The sequence below is a fragment of the Oncorhynchus mykiss genome, chromosome 11, assembly GCF_013265735.2.
Source record: "Oncorhynchus mykiss isolate Arlee chromosome 11, USDA_OmykA_1.1, whole genome shotgun sequence".
Lineage (NCBI taxonomy): Eukaryota > Metazoa > Chordata > Actinopteri > Salmoniformes > Salmonidae > Oncorhynchus > Oncorhynchus mykiss.
In genome coordinates this window covers 42,557,803-42,574,807 of record NC_048575.1, presented here as the reverse complement: position 1 = coordinate 42,574,807, position 17,005 = coordinate 42,557,803, and the positions used below count along the sequence as shown (strand labels likewise).

The following is a 17,005-nucleotide window of genomic DNA, read 5'->3' as shown; positions in this document are numbered from 1 at the left end:
TGACACCTAATGTGGCCCTCGTTCAAAAAGGTGCTTTTCCGGCCCCTTAACCCCAATCTTTTTTTCACCTAAACAGGACGTCCATCCACTTCACCCCTAACCGTGCTAACCTGGCCATTTCCAGATCACGCTAACATCCTTATTATTAACCTTAACCTTTTAAACATTCATTCTTCAACATGAATCTTCCTTACCGCACTCAATTACAATCGTACTCCAACTCAATGCACCACTCCCATTACATCTTAAACATCCACCACGTTTCAACGTTATAACCTTCCACCCTCAACCTCCTGCAGGCCCTCTTGCCTTAATCTAAGCTTTAAAAAAACAAAACATTGTTTATACGCCTCGTACTTTAAAGCAAACAACATTATAACATTGTTAACTATTTTACGGCATTACTCGAATCCCCCTTATATATTTCCCCATGTTTTCAACCTATAACATTTAACATATTTAACCTTTAATCACTATTTTAATACACTATTTTAATACACTATTTTAATACACTATTTTAATACATTATTTGACTTCTTTTTCTTCTTTTCTTGAATCAATGTCAATTCTCTCTCAATGTTCATTCTTCTTTGTGCTCCGTGCGCGTGTGAAAGGGAAACGTCTTCACGAGTGTGTGCAGGGGTGGATGCAAATGTGTCCCTAAAACGTCAAAGAAAACTCGGCCTTAACCTACTCCCCTTGATAAGATAGAGGTAGTCTGTTAATATTTAGAGACCGGCGTGTGTGTGTGTGTGTGTGTGTGTGTGTGTGTGTGTGTGTGTGTGTGTGTGTGTGTGTGTGTGTGTGTGTGTGTGTGTGTGTGTGGCGAGGGGATGCGAGAGAAGTGACACTGGGAGATGCACTTGTATCGGACGTGTGTAACACCACTTCACACCAGACACTCAGTACACACACACACACACAGCCGGGATATATTGATGTCTGTGTTCATTACTGCTGATGTGTCTCTCTCAGGGTTTGGGGGTGTGTGTGTGTGTGTCGGCGGGGGGACAGGGAGGTGGGGGGAATACAGTACTGTTATGCAGTATGTGATGGAGGTGACAGTCAGAGGTTTATTGTGAGTGGCGTGTGTCTCTGTCCCTCTCCAGTATAGAACAGAGTCTGAAGGAACTGCAGGGGAAGATGGGTGAGTCCTGGACGGGGGAGCGTCCACCCAGCCCAACGGAATGTCTGCAGTGGTTTAACCCACGGAACCCCAGCACCGTCAGGCCTGTCGCCACAGGAAACCAGGAGCTCCTGGACTTCCTGAAAGCTCTGGTAACAACACATCATGATAATAATGATGAGAGAGGGGTGAACCTACAATGTACAACGCTATGTAGTTCACTAGCCAGTCAAAATGTGCTTAACAACCATCCATAAAATGAAAAAGATTTGCTGATCGTATTGATACCTTTAAACATGTTGATAGCTCCTCCGTGAACCATCCTTCCTCCTCTTCAGCTCCAGTACCTTAGGACCGAGGAGGAGGGGCGAGAGGACGTGACCCTCCAGCTGCTCCACAACATCTCCTCCCAGTGTGGCGTGTCCTTCCCCAACACCACCCCCTCGCCCACCCCCCAGCAGCCCGGCCCCTCGGCACACACCTCGGTCCACACGGTCAGGGACGACAGTGCTCTGGAGAGCCATGAGGTGTGGGATGAGGTAAGGCTCCAGCTGCGGCGCCACCTGCTGGACAGACTTTCCTGTCCCCTCCCCGTCCCTCAGCGCATCTACTGTCTGCAGCAGCTGTTCTTCCTCTACCCAGAGTGGGAGGTGCTGACGCTCTACCAGGGCCTGAGGAGCCAGGCTGTCCTGTCTCTGCTCCACTCTGCCCTGGCCACCAGCCCCGGTGGGAAGGAGACGGGCTTCGACAGGCTGGCCCTGGGGCTCCGTGCTGCCGCCCCAGCCCTGTGCTCGGCCCTCAGGGAGGAGCTCCAGGTCCTCAATGGGGTGGCCAAGCCCCATACCATTCTGGGTTTCCTGAATGCTGCCTACCTGAACACTGTGTCCCAGGAGCTGGGCGCCATGATGGAGAGAGAGTGTGAGAACGCCCTAAAGGACAACACTACGCTGAGCGGTGGCAAGGGGAGGAAGAGCTCGGCCAGGACCAAGGCTACTGTAGGTCAGTGGAGCAAACCTCTTACTCTCTCTAAACTGTACCACACTCTCCCCACTCACGCACTGTAAGGTTCTGCATTTATTTTCTTCATCAACCTTGTGTTCTGTTTCTTTGTGCTCTTGAACGTAGCCTTGTTTCTTTGTGCTCTTGAACGTAGCCTTGTCTTTCATTTTTGTTCATTGATTTCACCTGTGTTAGTTACTCACATGGTCTCATCAGCTCCTTATTTAGTTCAGTTCGTCCTGATTGTGCCTTTGTGAGGTATTGTTCGTTTTGACTCTATAAAGCCTTTTCCTAGCTCGTTTGTGAGAACCAGTTATAGCCTTCAGTCCTAGTTTTGATTCACCTGCCTGTTTGCCTACCTGTGTATGACTATTGCCTGCCTGTGACCACGATTCCTGCCTTCTGCAAAGGCGAAATAAACACCTGCCGCGCTCTGCTCTTGAATCTACACCTTTTTCTCCCTGGAATATTCAATGCACACACCAAGCACTGGAAAAGGAGCAATCCTTCTCTACATTCTTTTAAATTCCATTCACTTGAACACAAGTTGGGATTTTAGCCTTTTACTACAGAGTGCTTCACTTAAGGCTTTCTCTCGTAGCAAATCAATGCAAACCAAGGGTAAAACGGACAAAGATGACCTTGGTATGACCTTGGTAGTGAGCACAGGCCTATCCTTCACAGCTAAGGATAAGTCTAGGAGTTGATGGTACCTTACGTTATCACCCTTGGGCTAGGGAAAATAATAGAATGAAACAGCTGAGAAGTATTTACAAAAATTTGAAAGGAAGTCATTTTTCTTGTGTGGGAGGAAAGGAGTGATGTACAGAGAGACTGGGGAACAAAAAAATCTGTACATGGTATGTCACATCTGATAGATCCCCTTATACTCTATGTTTGGCTCTCTGATTGGCCTATTTATGGGATAGATGGGGTAACCATCCACAAAGTAGACAACTCCGTTGTTTACTTTCCCAAAATGGTGCATATGTCAGGCGTGCTTCCTTCTGGGGATGGGAAGTGTGCTTTTTACATCTGCCACTCTTCTAAACCCACAGCCGTCTCTCACGCTCTTTCCCTCCCTTCCTAGCTCCCTCTCTCCACCTCGCTCCCGCTCTCTTTCCCTACCCTTAAACATGAGATGAAAGAAGGCAGCCAGGATAATTGGCCATGCGTCAGTTAGGCTGTTTGATCACAGCGCAGCGGCTGTGGCTCCGGCTACACACCTACGTGCCGCTCAACAAACCGTCAAATGTAGCACCGGAGGCAGAACATCTCACCAAAGGGAAGCAGCGCCCGCAAAGTGTAACGACACTAAAGCGATGCAGTTTTTTTTGTTGCCCCTTGTCTTGTGAGTGCCTGCTCCACCGCAACTACTGTGGGACGGGGGTCGGGGCTAGTGTTTGCGGGGGTCACATCAACAAAAGACAACAGTAGACACCCAAACATCAACAGATCCACCAAGGACACTGTGGCCTAATCGGCGGAGTGGCTTCACGTCACTTTGGTGGTTGTCTTTACCCATGGAGATCTTCAAGGGCCGCGTTGACAATGATGACACATAGAAAAACAATATGCATATATTCACTTGATGCATACGCTCTCAGATCCCTATTGTCTCCCTGTAGCGTGTTATTGTTTATTTCCGCCTATCTATTTATCTGCTGGATTTTCAATGGAGGGGTGGGTAATGGGAGGGGAGCCTGGGAGGCAGCCTGAGCCTGTGCTTCCTTCCCAGAGCTCTCCCAGGGGAGTGCAGTCTCTGGCATCAACTACTGTCAAACCACTGAACCATTTAACAGCGTTCACATCAGCGAGATGTGACAGTTCTTTTAACCCCTCTCTCTGAATGGGGAAGCGCTGACATTGTTCCCAGACAGATGTGAGTGTCTCAGCCCTTTGTAGCCCATTTTCTCGCCGTCCCTCGCTCTCCACCTCCTTTCTACCCCCGCCCCCCCCCCCCCCCTCCCCTTTCTCTCTCCTTCCCGGTAGTAATGGGGTGATCAGTAGGACTCTGGAGTCTGCCGGACAGATTGACTGGCCAGGAACAATGCAAGCTTTAAACCTTACTATCACACCTCACTGCGTCTGGACAGGAAAAGGGGTAATCAAGTAGTGTGTGTGTGTCTGTTTGTGTGTTCGTGCACGCGCACGTGCATTGCTATCTGCCAGGTGGTCTGTCGTTGAAGGTGCGCAAGTGTTTGTGCAGCGTTTAAGTACCTTAGAGGAAATGTGTCATTTCCATTATGTCTAATGATGACATGCAGTAATTCAGCATTAAAATAGCTTCTTACATAAGCCTAATATATACATTATGTAAATTGCAGATTTTCCAAATCTGCAATTGAGTAATTGCTTCCCAATTTGCGTAGTATAGAAACAGAACACACTTTTCATGTACACCATGGAACGCGATACAACTGGCTTGCCTGCTTACACGTCCATCGATAAACTTGTCCCAAGCAATCATTCAGCACAGCCGAAGAGTCTCCATTCACACACTGAAGGACATCTGCATGCTCCCCGAGGTATGAATTCCATTCCCAGGTCCCACTAATTCTCTCCGACTTGTGCCGTGCGCTATAGGCAGTACTGCGTACAGAAGGCTTGGGTTTGAACATGTGCAGTAAGCACATTCTCACCTCCACCCCTCCGCCCTCCTCCTCCCTCCTTGCCTCCTTCCCCGGCTCTCTGAACTCCCTGCAGTCAAAGCGCACCAGCCTATTCAGCAGGGAGAGTGCTTCAGTTGTGCCAGAGATAGCTAGTGCTGCTACTGCTGCTCCCGCCACCGCGGGAGATTCCTTCTGGGGATTGAGGCTACTTGGGAATGGTGTTTGTTAATATTTAATAAGAGCTGCTCTTCACTAGATCATATCTGTGCAGGGGTTCAGACGCGGTGTCTGCCGGGCCGTGCACATGAATGTAGCCATGTAATTACGGCAGGAGGGGGGGAGGGGGGGTTAGAACCAGGGGTTTTTATAAGCCCAATGCTCTCTGTTTACGGCTGCTGCTTCCCATTGTATAGCCACAGCCCTGCACATCCCTACGCTGTATAGAAGGTCTGGTTTAAGAGCTGTGGGTTCACGGCCTAGTGAGGGTTTGTTTACTGATGTTAATGAGGCTTCATTACATGTGTGTGTGCGTGTGTGCGCGCGCGCATGTATGTGTGTGTGTGTGTGTGTGTGAGAAAATCTTTTATGTGTGTTCACAATTTCACTTGAGATTTTATGAATTCCACTATGTCCCAGTGTCTCCAAACCCTAGGTCCGTTGGCATTACTGCAAGACTAAACATGGCACTGTGTGTGTGTGTGTTTGTGCGTGTGTGTGTGTGTGCGCACACGTGTATGTGTGTACGGAGTACGCGTGTGTAAAATCCGGTTCCATTTCCTCCGAATGGTCACAAAAAGCTTTTGTGCATCACTCTTGTTAAGCTCAAGCATATCAACAAACCACTCAAGTATTCCAGCACCTTCTTTCAGAGGCAGTAGAGCAGGGCTTATTGAGAGCACAGACAGGATAACACTCTGCTACTGTATGGAGTCCTAGAGGGTCCAAGAACACGGTACCAAAACAAGTGGCCTGTAATGAAATGTTTCCACACAATACAATACGTCCCTCTCTCCATTTGGAGCTGATTGGCTATAGAGTACAAGGAGAAAGCTGACAGCAGCCTTAGCCTGGCCACCGTACACCCCTCCCCACCCAACCAGCAGCCTAATCGAGATATCAAAACTTCCCACTTTCCCCCCCTGTGAACGGCGGGTAGCCCCTGCTGTGGTTCAGGCAGACTTTGCCTCTTGCTGTCCAGGGGCCATGAGGGGGGGCATCAGCGGGAGTCACCCATAATAAGGCTGTCTGGTTGAGCAGCGGGCCGCGACTGATGGAGCGGGACCCAGCCGCCACGGGGCCCCGTGGGCAGTCCTCCCGGTGGCCCCCCCAGCTCCGTTCTGACCCTGCCACCCTCACGCAGGGGGCCAATCAGCACCCTGGGAGCTGTGCCTGCTTTATACCCCCCTTAAACTGCCGTGACACACATACACACCGTCCACCCCACCTTGCATCCGTCTCCTCTGAGTGCCAACATGCACGGGGGAGCGGGGTAGGAAGGAGACCAGCTTGATGTCGGAGTGAGGGAGTCCCTGGGCTCTGCGGTTTATATCTGCATCTTTGTGGATATCTGCCTTCAATCCACTGACAAACCCTTTGTTGTTCTGTCAGTGCCAGTCTGCGGAGAATAGCACCCGGCGATCTGACTGCATGATAAACTTGTCAATGGGCTTTTGAAATGTATATCCCGCTCCACACAGAACTGGAGTTTTTTTATGACCAGCAACAACGTACGTACGCACACACACACACGCACATCTCAGCGCCTGTCTGAGTTATTGTAATCATGGGTGGAGTTGAGACGTGAGGCTTGAGGCCAGCCAGCTAACCATCCCTGGCAGAGTTAGAGAGAGCAGCCCTGGCAAAGGACCATAGAGATGTCAGCCACGCTACAGGGAGAGAAAGAGGGAGGGAGGGAGGGGGGGGGGGAAGAGAGAGAGAGAGAGAAGTGAAATTAAATCAGTGGCTAAATTATTGCGTGATTGCCCATTCCCAACAGACTCTGGCAACATTTGGAAGAAAGTGTCTAATAATTGGTTTTTCGACCACGTCAGACACATGCAATTCCCCTCGCTAATGGGTCTGTTAGGTAGTGCCGGGCCTCCGGGGTCAGGGAAGGACAGAAGACGGCCAGACAACAAGCCGGTGCACCCCACTCTGACGACTGAGGGAACAAGAGAGAGAGTGAGAGAGAAAGAGAGAGGGAGCGCTGAGGAAATGAAGTGGTAATAAGTACAGCCCAAAGGGGAAATGCACTTCAGTGTGAGTTTAATACATCAGGCCGGGGATTTGGCAGCCCGCCATACAGCAATTGTTTACATTTTTTGCTCACTGGCTGCATCTGTTCTGTTTTGTAAACGGCACTAAACTATCCGCCCGTAAACACCGGAATCAATAACAACTGCTGAGGGAATTCCCTTCCCTCCCTCCCTCCCTCTGTTTTCGTCCCCTCCCCTCTCTCCCTTTTCGTGCCAGTCAAGGGGAGTGTGACTGTGACAGTAATGTTGTTCAGCTCAGGTGGAACTGCTGTGGAGGAGACTGACGGTTTTCCCCCCAAATGGATGTTTGTGTTCCTTTGTGTTCCAACCAAGCACATGCTGTCTATCCTTGGCCACCATCCTCCACAATTGATAGTACATGTTGTCTTTACTAGTCGCCTTGGTCATGACTGTGGAAATAAGAGCATGACCTCACTAGCTCCTCTGATATGTCGCCCTCTTGGCTGTGTTTTCACAAGGGCCATGCAACTATCCATCACCACACAACACCAACTGCAGTTTGTGACTCCATATAGCTATGCTATACTTCTGTTTCAATGGCTTGTTCTCCAAGTTAGGGTAGTCTAATATCCCCATGATTTCCTGGCACAGTCTTTTACCTATCACTCTCAATCAAAGAAATCTATAATTCAGGTGTGATACAATAGTGATCATGTCCGTTTTAGGGCTGCAATAGTGCTAGTTCCCTGTATAGTTTTTATGTAGACTGACCCTTAAGTGAACCCTACCGTGTTCCTCCCTGCCTCTCGGTGCTCTCTTGTCGATGACACACCTGGGTGCCTTAAGCACCCCCGTTTGGTTCCACCGTGTGATGTGACACAGGCATAATGACCTTTAAATGGCTGTATCCTGTATAGCAGTGGAGCCAGAGCTATAAATACATATAGTTCATATAGCAATGGGTGTTGGAGTAGACAGGGCTGTTACACTCCAAGGTCATGTGTCACGGTGTGAGTGTTGGAGAGACGGAGGAGGGGAAACAGTCTTCCCGGGTTCACGGGAAGGGAACAGTCAACAGGTTGCCCACTCAGGAGAGAGCTCTTTATTAAGAGGGGGTTGTGCCTTGGCGTTTCTTTGAGACACATCACATCTCCTTTAGATGGTTTGCTTGGAGATGTTGCAGAGAGAGAGAGAGAGAGAGAGAGAGAGAGAGAGAGAGAGAGAGAGAGAGAGAGAGAGAGAGAGAGAGAGAGAGAGAGAGAGAGAGAGAGAGAGAGAGAGAGAGAGAGAGAGAGAGAGAGAGAGAGAGAGAGAGAGAGAGAGAGAGAGAGAGAGAGAGAGAGAGAGAGAGAGAGAGAGAGAGAGAGAGAGAGAGAGAGAGAGAGAGAGAGAGAGAGAGAGAGAGTTTGTGATCACTGCACGACAGGGGAGGTAGAAACAGAGATGCACTTTCTCCTTTACTGTGAGAAATATTCCTCACCAAGAGATTAAGTATTCACAGACATGACTACATTTATTCCAAATTTTAACATATTAAACCCAGAGGAAAAACAAAAAATAGTAATGGGCGAAGGAGCAATGGCTCCTCTTGCAGCCAAATATGTGATTGCCTGCCATAATCAAATCAAATCAAATCAAATCAAATTTTATTTGTCACATACACATGGTTAGCAGATGTTAATGCGAGTGTAGCGAAATGCTTGTGCTTCTAGTTCCGACAATGCAGTAATAACAAGTAATCTAACTAACAATTCCAAAACTACTGTCTTATACAGTGTAAGGGGATAAAGAATATGTACATAAGGATATATGAATGAGTGATGGTACAGAGCAGCATAGGCAAGATACAGTAGATGGTATCGAGTACAGTATGTACAAATGAGATGAGTATGTAAACAAAGTGGCATAGTTTAAAGTGGCTAGTGATACATGTATTACATAAGGATACAGTCGATGATATAGAGTACAGTATAACGTATGCATATGAGATGAATAATGTAGGGTAAGTAACATTATATAAGGTAGCATTGTTTAAAGTGGCTAATTATATATTTACATCATTTCCCATCAATTCCCATTATTAAAGTGGCTGGAGTTGAGTCAGTGTCAGTGTGTTGGCAGCAGCCACTCAGTGTTAGTGGTGGCTGTTTAACAGTCTGATGGCCTTGAGATAGAAGCTGTTTTTTAGTCTCTCGGTCCCAGCTTTGATGCACCTGTACTGACCTCGCCTTCTGGATGATAGCGGGGTGAACAGGCAGTGGCTCGGGTGGTTGATGTCCTTGATGATCTTTATGGCCTTCCTGTGACATCGGGTGGTGTAGGTGTCCTGGAGGGCAGGTAGTTTGCCCCCGGTGATGCGTTGTGCAGACCTCATTACCCTCTGGAGAGCCTTACGGTTGAGGGCGGTGCAGTTGCCATACCAGGCGGTGATACAGCCCGCCAGGATGCTCTCGATTGTGCATCTGTAGAAGTTTGTGAGTGCTTTTGGTGACAAGCCGAATTTCTTCAGCCTCCTGAGGTTGAAGAGGCGCTGCTGCGCCTTCTTCACGATGCTGTCTGTGTGAGTGGACCAATTCAGTTTGTCTGTGATGTGTATGCCGAGGAACTTAAAACTTGCTACCCTCTCCACTACTGTTCCATCGATGTGGATAGGTGTTCCCTCTGCTGTTTCCTGAAGTCCACAATCATCTCCTTAGTTTTGTTGACGTTGAGTGTGAGGTTATTTTCCTGACACCACACTCCGAGGGCCCTCACCTCCTCCCTGTAGGCCGTCTCGTCGTTGTTGGTAATCAAGCCTACCACTGTTGTGTCGTCCGCAAACTTGATGATTGAGTTGGAGGCGTGCGTGGCCACGCAGTCGTGGGTGAACAGGGAGTACAGGAGAGGGCTCAGAACGCACCCTTGTGGGGCCCCAGTGTTGAGGATCAGCGGGGAGGAGATGTTGTTGCCTACCCTCACCACCTGGGGGCGGCCCGTCAGGAAGTCCAGTACCCAGTTGCACAGGGCGGGGTCGAGACCCAGGGTCTCGAGCTTGATGACGAGCTTGGAGGGTACTATGGTGTTGAATGCCGAGCTGTAGTCGATGAACAGCATTCTCACATAGGTATTCCTCTTGTCCAGATGGGTTAGGGCAGTGTGCAGTGTGGTTGAGATTGCATCGTCTGTGGACCTATTTGGGCGGTAAGCAAATTGGAGTGGGTCTAGGGTGTCAGGTAGGGTGGAGGTGATATGGTCCTTGACTAGTCTCTCAAAGCACTTCATGATGACGGATGTGAGTGCTACGGGGCGGTAGTCGTTTAGCTCAGTTACCTTAGCTTTCTTGGGAACAGGAACAATGGTGGCCCTCTTGAAGCATGTGGGAACAGCAGACTGGTATAGGGATTGATTGAATATGTCCGTAAACACACCGGCCAGCTGGTCTGCGCATGCTCTGAGGGCGCGGCTGGGGATGCCGTCTGGGCCTGCAGCCTTGCGAGGGTTAACACGTTTAAATGTCTTACTCACCTCGGCTGCAGTGAAGGAGAGACCGCATGTTTTCGTTGCAGGCCGTGTCAGTGGCACTGTATTGTCCTCAAAGCGGGCAAAAAAGTTATTTAGTCTGCCTGGGAGCAGGACATCCTGGTCCGTGACTGGGCTGGATTTCTTCCTGTAGTCCGTGATTGACTGTAGACCCTGCCACATGCGTCTTGTGTCTGAGCCGTTGAATTGAGATTCTACTTTGTCTCTGTACTGACGCTTAGCTTGTTTGATAGCCTTGCGGAGGGAATAGCTGCACTGTTTGTATTCGGTCATGTTACCAGACACCTTGCCCTGATTAAAAGCAGTGGTTCGCGCTTTCAGTTTCACGCGAATGCTGCCATCAATCCACGGTTTCTGGTTAGGGAATGTTTTAATCGTTGCTATGGGAACGACATCTTCAACGCACGTTCTAATGAACTCACACACCGAATCAGCGTATTCGTCAATGTTGTTGTCTGACGCAATACGAAACATGTCCCAGTCCACGTGGTGGAAGCAGTCTTGGAGTGTGGAGTCAGCTTGGTCGGACCAGCGTTGGACAGACCTCAGCGTGGGAGCCTCTTGTTTTAGTTTCTGTCTGTAGGCAGGGATCAACAAAATGGAGTCGTGGTCAGCTTTTCCGAAAGGGGGGCGGGGCAGGGCCTTATATGCGTCGCGGAAGTTAGAGTAACAATGATCCAAGGTCTTTCCACCCCTGGTTGCGCAATCGATATGCTGATAAAATTTAGGGAGTCTTGTTTTCAGATTAGCCTTGTTAAAATCCCCAGCTACAATGAATGCAGCCTCCGGATGAATGGTTTCCAGTTTGCAAAGAGTTAAATAAAGTTTGTTCAGAGCCATCGCTGTGATTATAATCGAAGAGAATTCTCTTACTAGATAATGCGGTCTACATTTGATTGTGAGGAATTCTAAATCAGGTGAACAGAAGATTTGAGTTCCTGTATGTTTCTTTCATCACACCATGTCGCGTTAGTCATAAGGCATACGCCCCCGCCCCTCTTCTTACCAGAAAGATGTTTGTTTCTGTCAGCGCGATGTGTGGAGAAACCCGTTGGCTGCACCGCTTCGGATAGAGTCTCTCCAGTGAGCCACGTTTCCGTGAAGCAAAGAACGTTACAGTCTCTGATGTCCCTCTGGAATGCTACCCTTGCTCGGATTTCATCAACCTTGTTGTCAAGAGACTGGACATTGGCAAGAAGAATGCTAGGGAGTGGTGCACGGTGTGCCCGTCTCCGGAGTCTGACCAGAAGACCGCCTCGTTTCCCTCTTTTTCGGAGTTGTTTTTTTTTGGGGTCGCTGCATGGAATCCACTCCGTTGTCCTGTTTGTAAGGCAGAACACAGGATCCGCGTCGCGAAAAACATATTCTTGGTAGTACTGATGGTGAGTTGATGCTGATCTTATATTCAGTAGTTCTTCTCGACTGTATGTAATGAAACCTAAGATGACCTGGGGTACTAATGTAAGAAATAACACGTAAAAAAACAAAAAACTGCATAGTTTCCTAGGAACGCGAAGCGAGGCGGCCATCTCTGTCGGCGCCGGAAGTTAGAGGGACACTGATTAATAACATCTGCATAGTAAATAGTAACTTACTTATTATTAGTATTACTGTAATGACTATTATTGTTATTACTATTATTATTGTTGTTCATCATTCCAAATAGTAGTGGTATGGATAGTAGGGTGATGGTAATGATAGCAGTTTAATGGTGGTGGTGGTAGTAGTAGCAATGATGATAGTAATTGTAGTACTGATGTAAAGATGACAGTTATTTAGTCATAAGTTAGTTATAGCTTCATTTTCCATGTTTATCTTTTTACATTTATTGCAATTCTACTATATTGTTGTTATTTTTGTATTTCATTTTGTATTATTATTTACTACCATTTTATATTATTGTTTGTTATTGTTTATAATTTTATTACAATGTATACTGTATACATTGTTGCTTTGGCAATATTGACACAATGTTTTTCATGCCAATAAAGCAGCTTGAATTTGAGAGAGAGAGAGAGAGAGAGAGAGAGAGAGAGAGAGAGGAGAGAGAGAGAGAGAGAGAGAGAGAGAGAGAGAGAGAGAGAGAGAGAGAGAGAGAGAGAGAGAGAGAGAGAGAGAGAGAGAGAGAGAGAGAGAGAGAGAGAGAGAGAGAGAGAGAGAGAGAGAGAGAGAGAGAGAGAGAGAGAGAGAGAGAGAGATTTTCAGGATCCCCATTATCTGCTGTATAGAAACACCATTTACATAAGTATTCCCTCCCCTTAACATGTTAGAATCACAGCTGGCAGCGATTACAGATGTGGATTTTTCTGGGTAAGTTTCTAAAGTGCTTTGCACACCTGGATTGTACAATATTTGCACATTATTTTATTTTTAATTCTTCTTGAATTGTTCTGGTGGAAAACAGACTGAAACAAGTTGTCCTCTAGGATTTTGCCTGTGTTTAGCGCTATTCTGTTTCTTTTCATCCTAAAAAACTCCCTACCCCTTGCCCATGACATACCCATAACATGATGCAGCCACCACCATGCTTGTAAATCTGAAGAGTGGTACTCAGTGATGTGTTGTGTTTTCCCCAAACATAATGCTTTGTATTCAGGACATGCCCATTTCTTAAAAGTTTAAGTGCCAGTTTTGTCAGTATTTATTAACCTCTCTAGGGTAGGTGAGAAGGCTAACGTCCCACCAGGCCAACATCCGGTGAAACTGCAGAGAGCTATAACATTCTAAATACACCATTTGTTATAGTAAACATTCTTGTAAATACATGCATCTTACATCATTTAAAAGATGAACGTCTTATTATTCCAGCCGCTGTGTCAGATTTCAAAAAGGCTTTACTGCGAACGCAAACATGCTATTTTCTGAGGACGGCGCCACGCACACACAAGTATTACTAGCATTTTCCAACCAAGCATTAGCGTTGTGAAAGTCAGAAATAACAATATGTTCGTTTTGTTTGATAAAATACATTTTTATATCCTAACACAAAACTTTTGTAAACCGTTTGCGTCAGGATTTCCGTCTCATTCAACTTTGGAAGATGAGTTCGTGGTAATTACACACACTAAACAAACGTTTATCCAGTCATGGTTGGTTTCATTGCAATCCTCTGGTTGTTACTAACACAACCATACTTGATGGTTCTTTTCCCGGGACGTATTGACCGTAACAAACCGATTTGAAGACACCAATCAATGACATCACCGGTCTATCGTTGATTGACTGTATTTTGGCCCAATTTTGGCCCAATGAAATCTAGCCTGGAAGATAGCCAATGAGCTGAGGTAAACGGCAATATGTAATGGTTATACGTTTGAAGACCAGCCTTTGTCGTAAACTCTGGCGTAAGAGAGATTCATTCGCCATTGCAAATCCTACTTGACGAAGCCATGGGTGTTACGCATATGAGTACATATTCAATAGCATTTTCAACAAGTTTATATATTTAAAACATGCCGAATAAATCAGGAAAAGCTAAAACAAAGTCTAGGTATACAGATTTAACCAAATTATAGAGGAAATAGATAGATACAGCGAGACCGAGTTGCTTCAGGAAGATGAATCTTTCAGCGAAGCCAGTTTTGACTCCCAGGCAGAAGACATGTTTCTGCATGGCGAGGATGCCATGCTGGATTGGTAAATTCTAATGCTAATGTCATTGTTTGAAATTAATAATATCAAATATTATTCATTTGAGATTTTATTTTATTTGCAATATATAAAAATATAATCTGTAATGAAATTGTGTGTGTGTGTGTGTGTGTGTGTGTGTGTGTGTGTGTGTGTGTGTGTGTGTGTGTGTGTGTGTGTGTGTGTGTGTGTGTGTGTGTGTGTGTGTGTGATATATTTTCAAAATGTATTTTACATAAACATGGAATGGAACAGCTCTTCACCATAGTGATTATGTTCCCTGTACTCTATATATATATCTGTTTATTTTACGTGTTGATACAGGGCTCATACGTGAAAGTATTGTTACTGATTTAAAAAAATATATTTGACAGTGGCAGTGATTCTGATTATGAGCCGCCAATGTCTAGGTGTCCATCTCCCTCTGAAGCTGGTTCATCCAGCCGGACCCCCGCTGTCTCCGGCTCCACACCTACCTGGCCATCTAGAGATGTGAAGTCAGTGACATAGAAGAGGAGGTGGGGAAGAGAGAAACCTGCAGACAGAGGGCCAGAGGATCATTGGCACTCTGTGTTAGAAGATGATGTGGAACCAAATCCACCAGTTTTTAGACCCAAAAGGCAGCCAGGACCTCAACTAGACATGACTGCAAAGTACAGCCCCCTTCAACTTTTTCAACTGTTTTTCACCTCGTCAGTTGTTGGCTCCCTGGTGGCGAACACCAATAAGTACGGGGCTAAGAAGCAGGAAAGAAAGAAAGAGGCATGGAAGACCATTTCCATGTCAGACCTTTTCTGCTACTTTTCAATGGTCATTTACATGGGGCTGGTGAAGTTGAAAACTCTAAGGGACTACTGGAAAACGTCAGCTCTCTATCAACTGCCTTTCCCCATGACTGCCATGTCTTGTAAAAGGTTTCTGACTATCTCACGGGCGCTTCACATCAGTGACCCAGAAGTTGATGGGGAGAATGACAAGAAGAGAGGCACAGCAAGTTTTGATAGGCTGTGCAAAATCAAACCTCTCTACCCCAACATCGTTGAGGCCTGCAAGACCTATTTTCAGCCCACCCAAAACCTGTCCATCGATGAGAGGATGGTAGCCTCAAAGGCCAGAATCAGCCTCAAACAATACATGCGTAACAAACCAACCAAATGGGGTTACAAACTGTTTGTTTTGGCTGATTCTGTGTGTGCCTACACTTGCATTTTTTTTGTTTATGAGGGGAAAAACAGTTTTGCTACCGGTAATGGACTGAGTTATGATTCCGTTATGGAGTTATTGGATTTACAACTGCTGGGGAAGGGCTACAAACTGTTTGTGCACAACTTCTACACAAGCCCTGCCCTGTTTACAGAGGTGAGGAAGCGGGATATGTGGGCTTGTGGCACCATTCGGACCAACAGAGTGGGCTTTCCAAAGACAAAGGTGAACTACATGCCTAAGCGGGCTGAGCAGGGTACCATGTGATGGATCCGTGAAGATGGCCTGCTCTTTGTGGATGGACACCAGAGAGGTGGTCATGTGCTCCAGTATCCACAAGTCCTTCAGTGGAGATCACTTCGTCAGGCGTGTGAAGGACGGTAGCGGGGCATGGACCACAAATAATGTCCCCATTCCAGCTGCTGTGAAGGACTACAACAAGAGCATGGGAGGTGTGGACCTGTCAGATGCACTGATAGGAGACTACAATGTTCTCCACAAGACCATGAAATGGTACAATACATTTTTCTATCATCTCATTGACATTGCTGTGGTGAATGCCTTCATCCTCCAGAAGGAAATGGCTAAGAGCTGTGGACAGCTCCCCATCTCACAGCTAGCCTTCAGGGAGCTGCTCATCCAGGAGCTTGCTAGCTACAGCAAGTCCACTGTAGCACCTTCTGTCCCCTCTACCTCTGTCCCTTCTGCTCCAACCAGTGGTGTTCACCTGCCCAGATTCATCTCTGCAGGCATGAATGTGCTTCAGGGCAAAAAGGGCAAAGTCGGGAGACGTCGTTGTGCCCTTTGTCACAGGAAATGCCCCAACGACATCACCTGCACCACCTGTTCAGTAAGCCTTTGCTTTACAGCAGAAAGAGATTGCTATGGGCCATGGCACCAGCAGCAAAATATTGTGAAGAGGACTGAAGGTCTTCACAATATTGTAAATAGAAAATATGTAAATAGTTACCCTTGTTAATTGTTTGTTTTATTATTATTATTATATATATATTTGTTATATATATATATATATATATATATATATATATATATATATATATATATAAAATATATATATGTAAAAAAATAAATATATATATATTATGCTCAAAGAAATAAAGGGAACACTAAAATAACACATCCTAGATCTGAATGAATGAAATATTCTTATTAAATACTTTTTTCTTTACATAGTTGAATGTGCTGACAACAAAATCACACAAAAATGATCAATGGAAATCAAATTTATCAACCCATGGAGGTCTGGATTTGGAGTCACACTCAAAATTAAAGTGGAAAACCACACTACAGGCTGATCCAACTTTGATGTAATGTCCTTAAAACAAGTCAAAATGAGGCTCAGTAGTGTGTGTGGCCTCCACGTGCCTGTATGACCTCCCTACAACGCCTGGGCATGCTCCTGATGAGGTGGCGGATGGTCTCCTGAGGGATCTCCTCCCAGACCTGGACTAAAGCATCCGCCAACTCCTGGACAGTCTGTGGTGCAACGTGGCGTTGGTGGATGGAGCGAGACATGATGTCCCAGATGTGCTCAATTGGATTCAGGTCTGGGGAACGGGCGGGCCAGTCCATAGCATCAATGCCTTCCTCTTGCAGGAACTGCTGACACACTCCAGCCACATGAGGTCTAGCATTGTCTTGCATTAGGAGGAACCCAGGGCCAACCACTCCAGCATATG

The 17,005-nt window shown here is 46.6% G+C and overlaps 1 protein-coding gene across 2 annotated transcripts in view; it reads left to right on the top strand.

Moving 5' to 3' along the window:
• kiaa0825 (KIAA0825 ortholog) overlaps positions 1-17,005 on the top strand; it is a 166,308-nt gene that overhangs the window by 16,975 nt on the left and 132,328 nt on the right. For both annotated transcript variants that reach the window (XM_021620901.2, XM_036935490.1), the window contains exons 3-4: positions 1,110-1,278; positions 1,465-2,125. In XM_021620901.2, the coding sequence (XP_021476576.2) occupies positions 1,110-1,278; positions 1,465-2,125 (830 nt within the window). The remainder of the gene's footprint in view (positions 1-1,109; positions 1,279-1,464; positions 2,126-17,005) is intronic.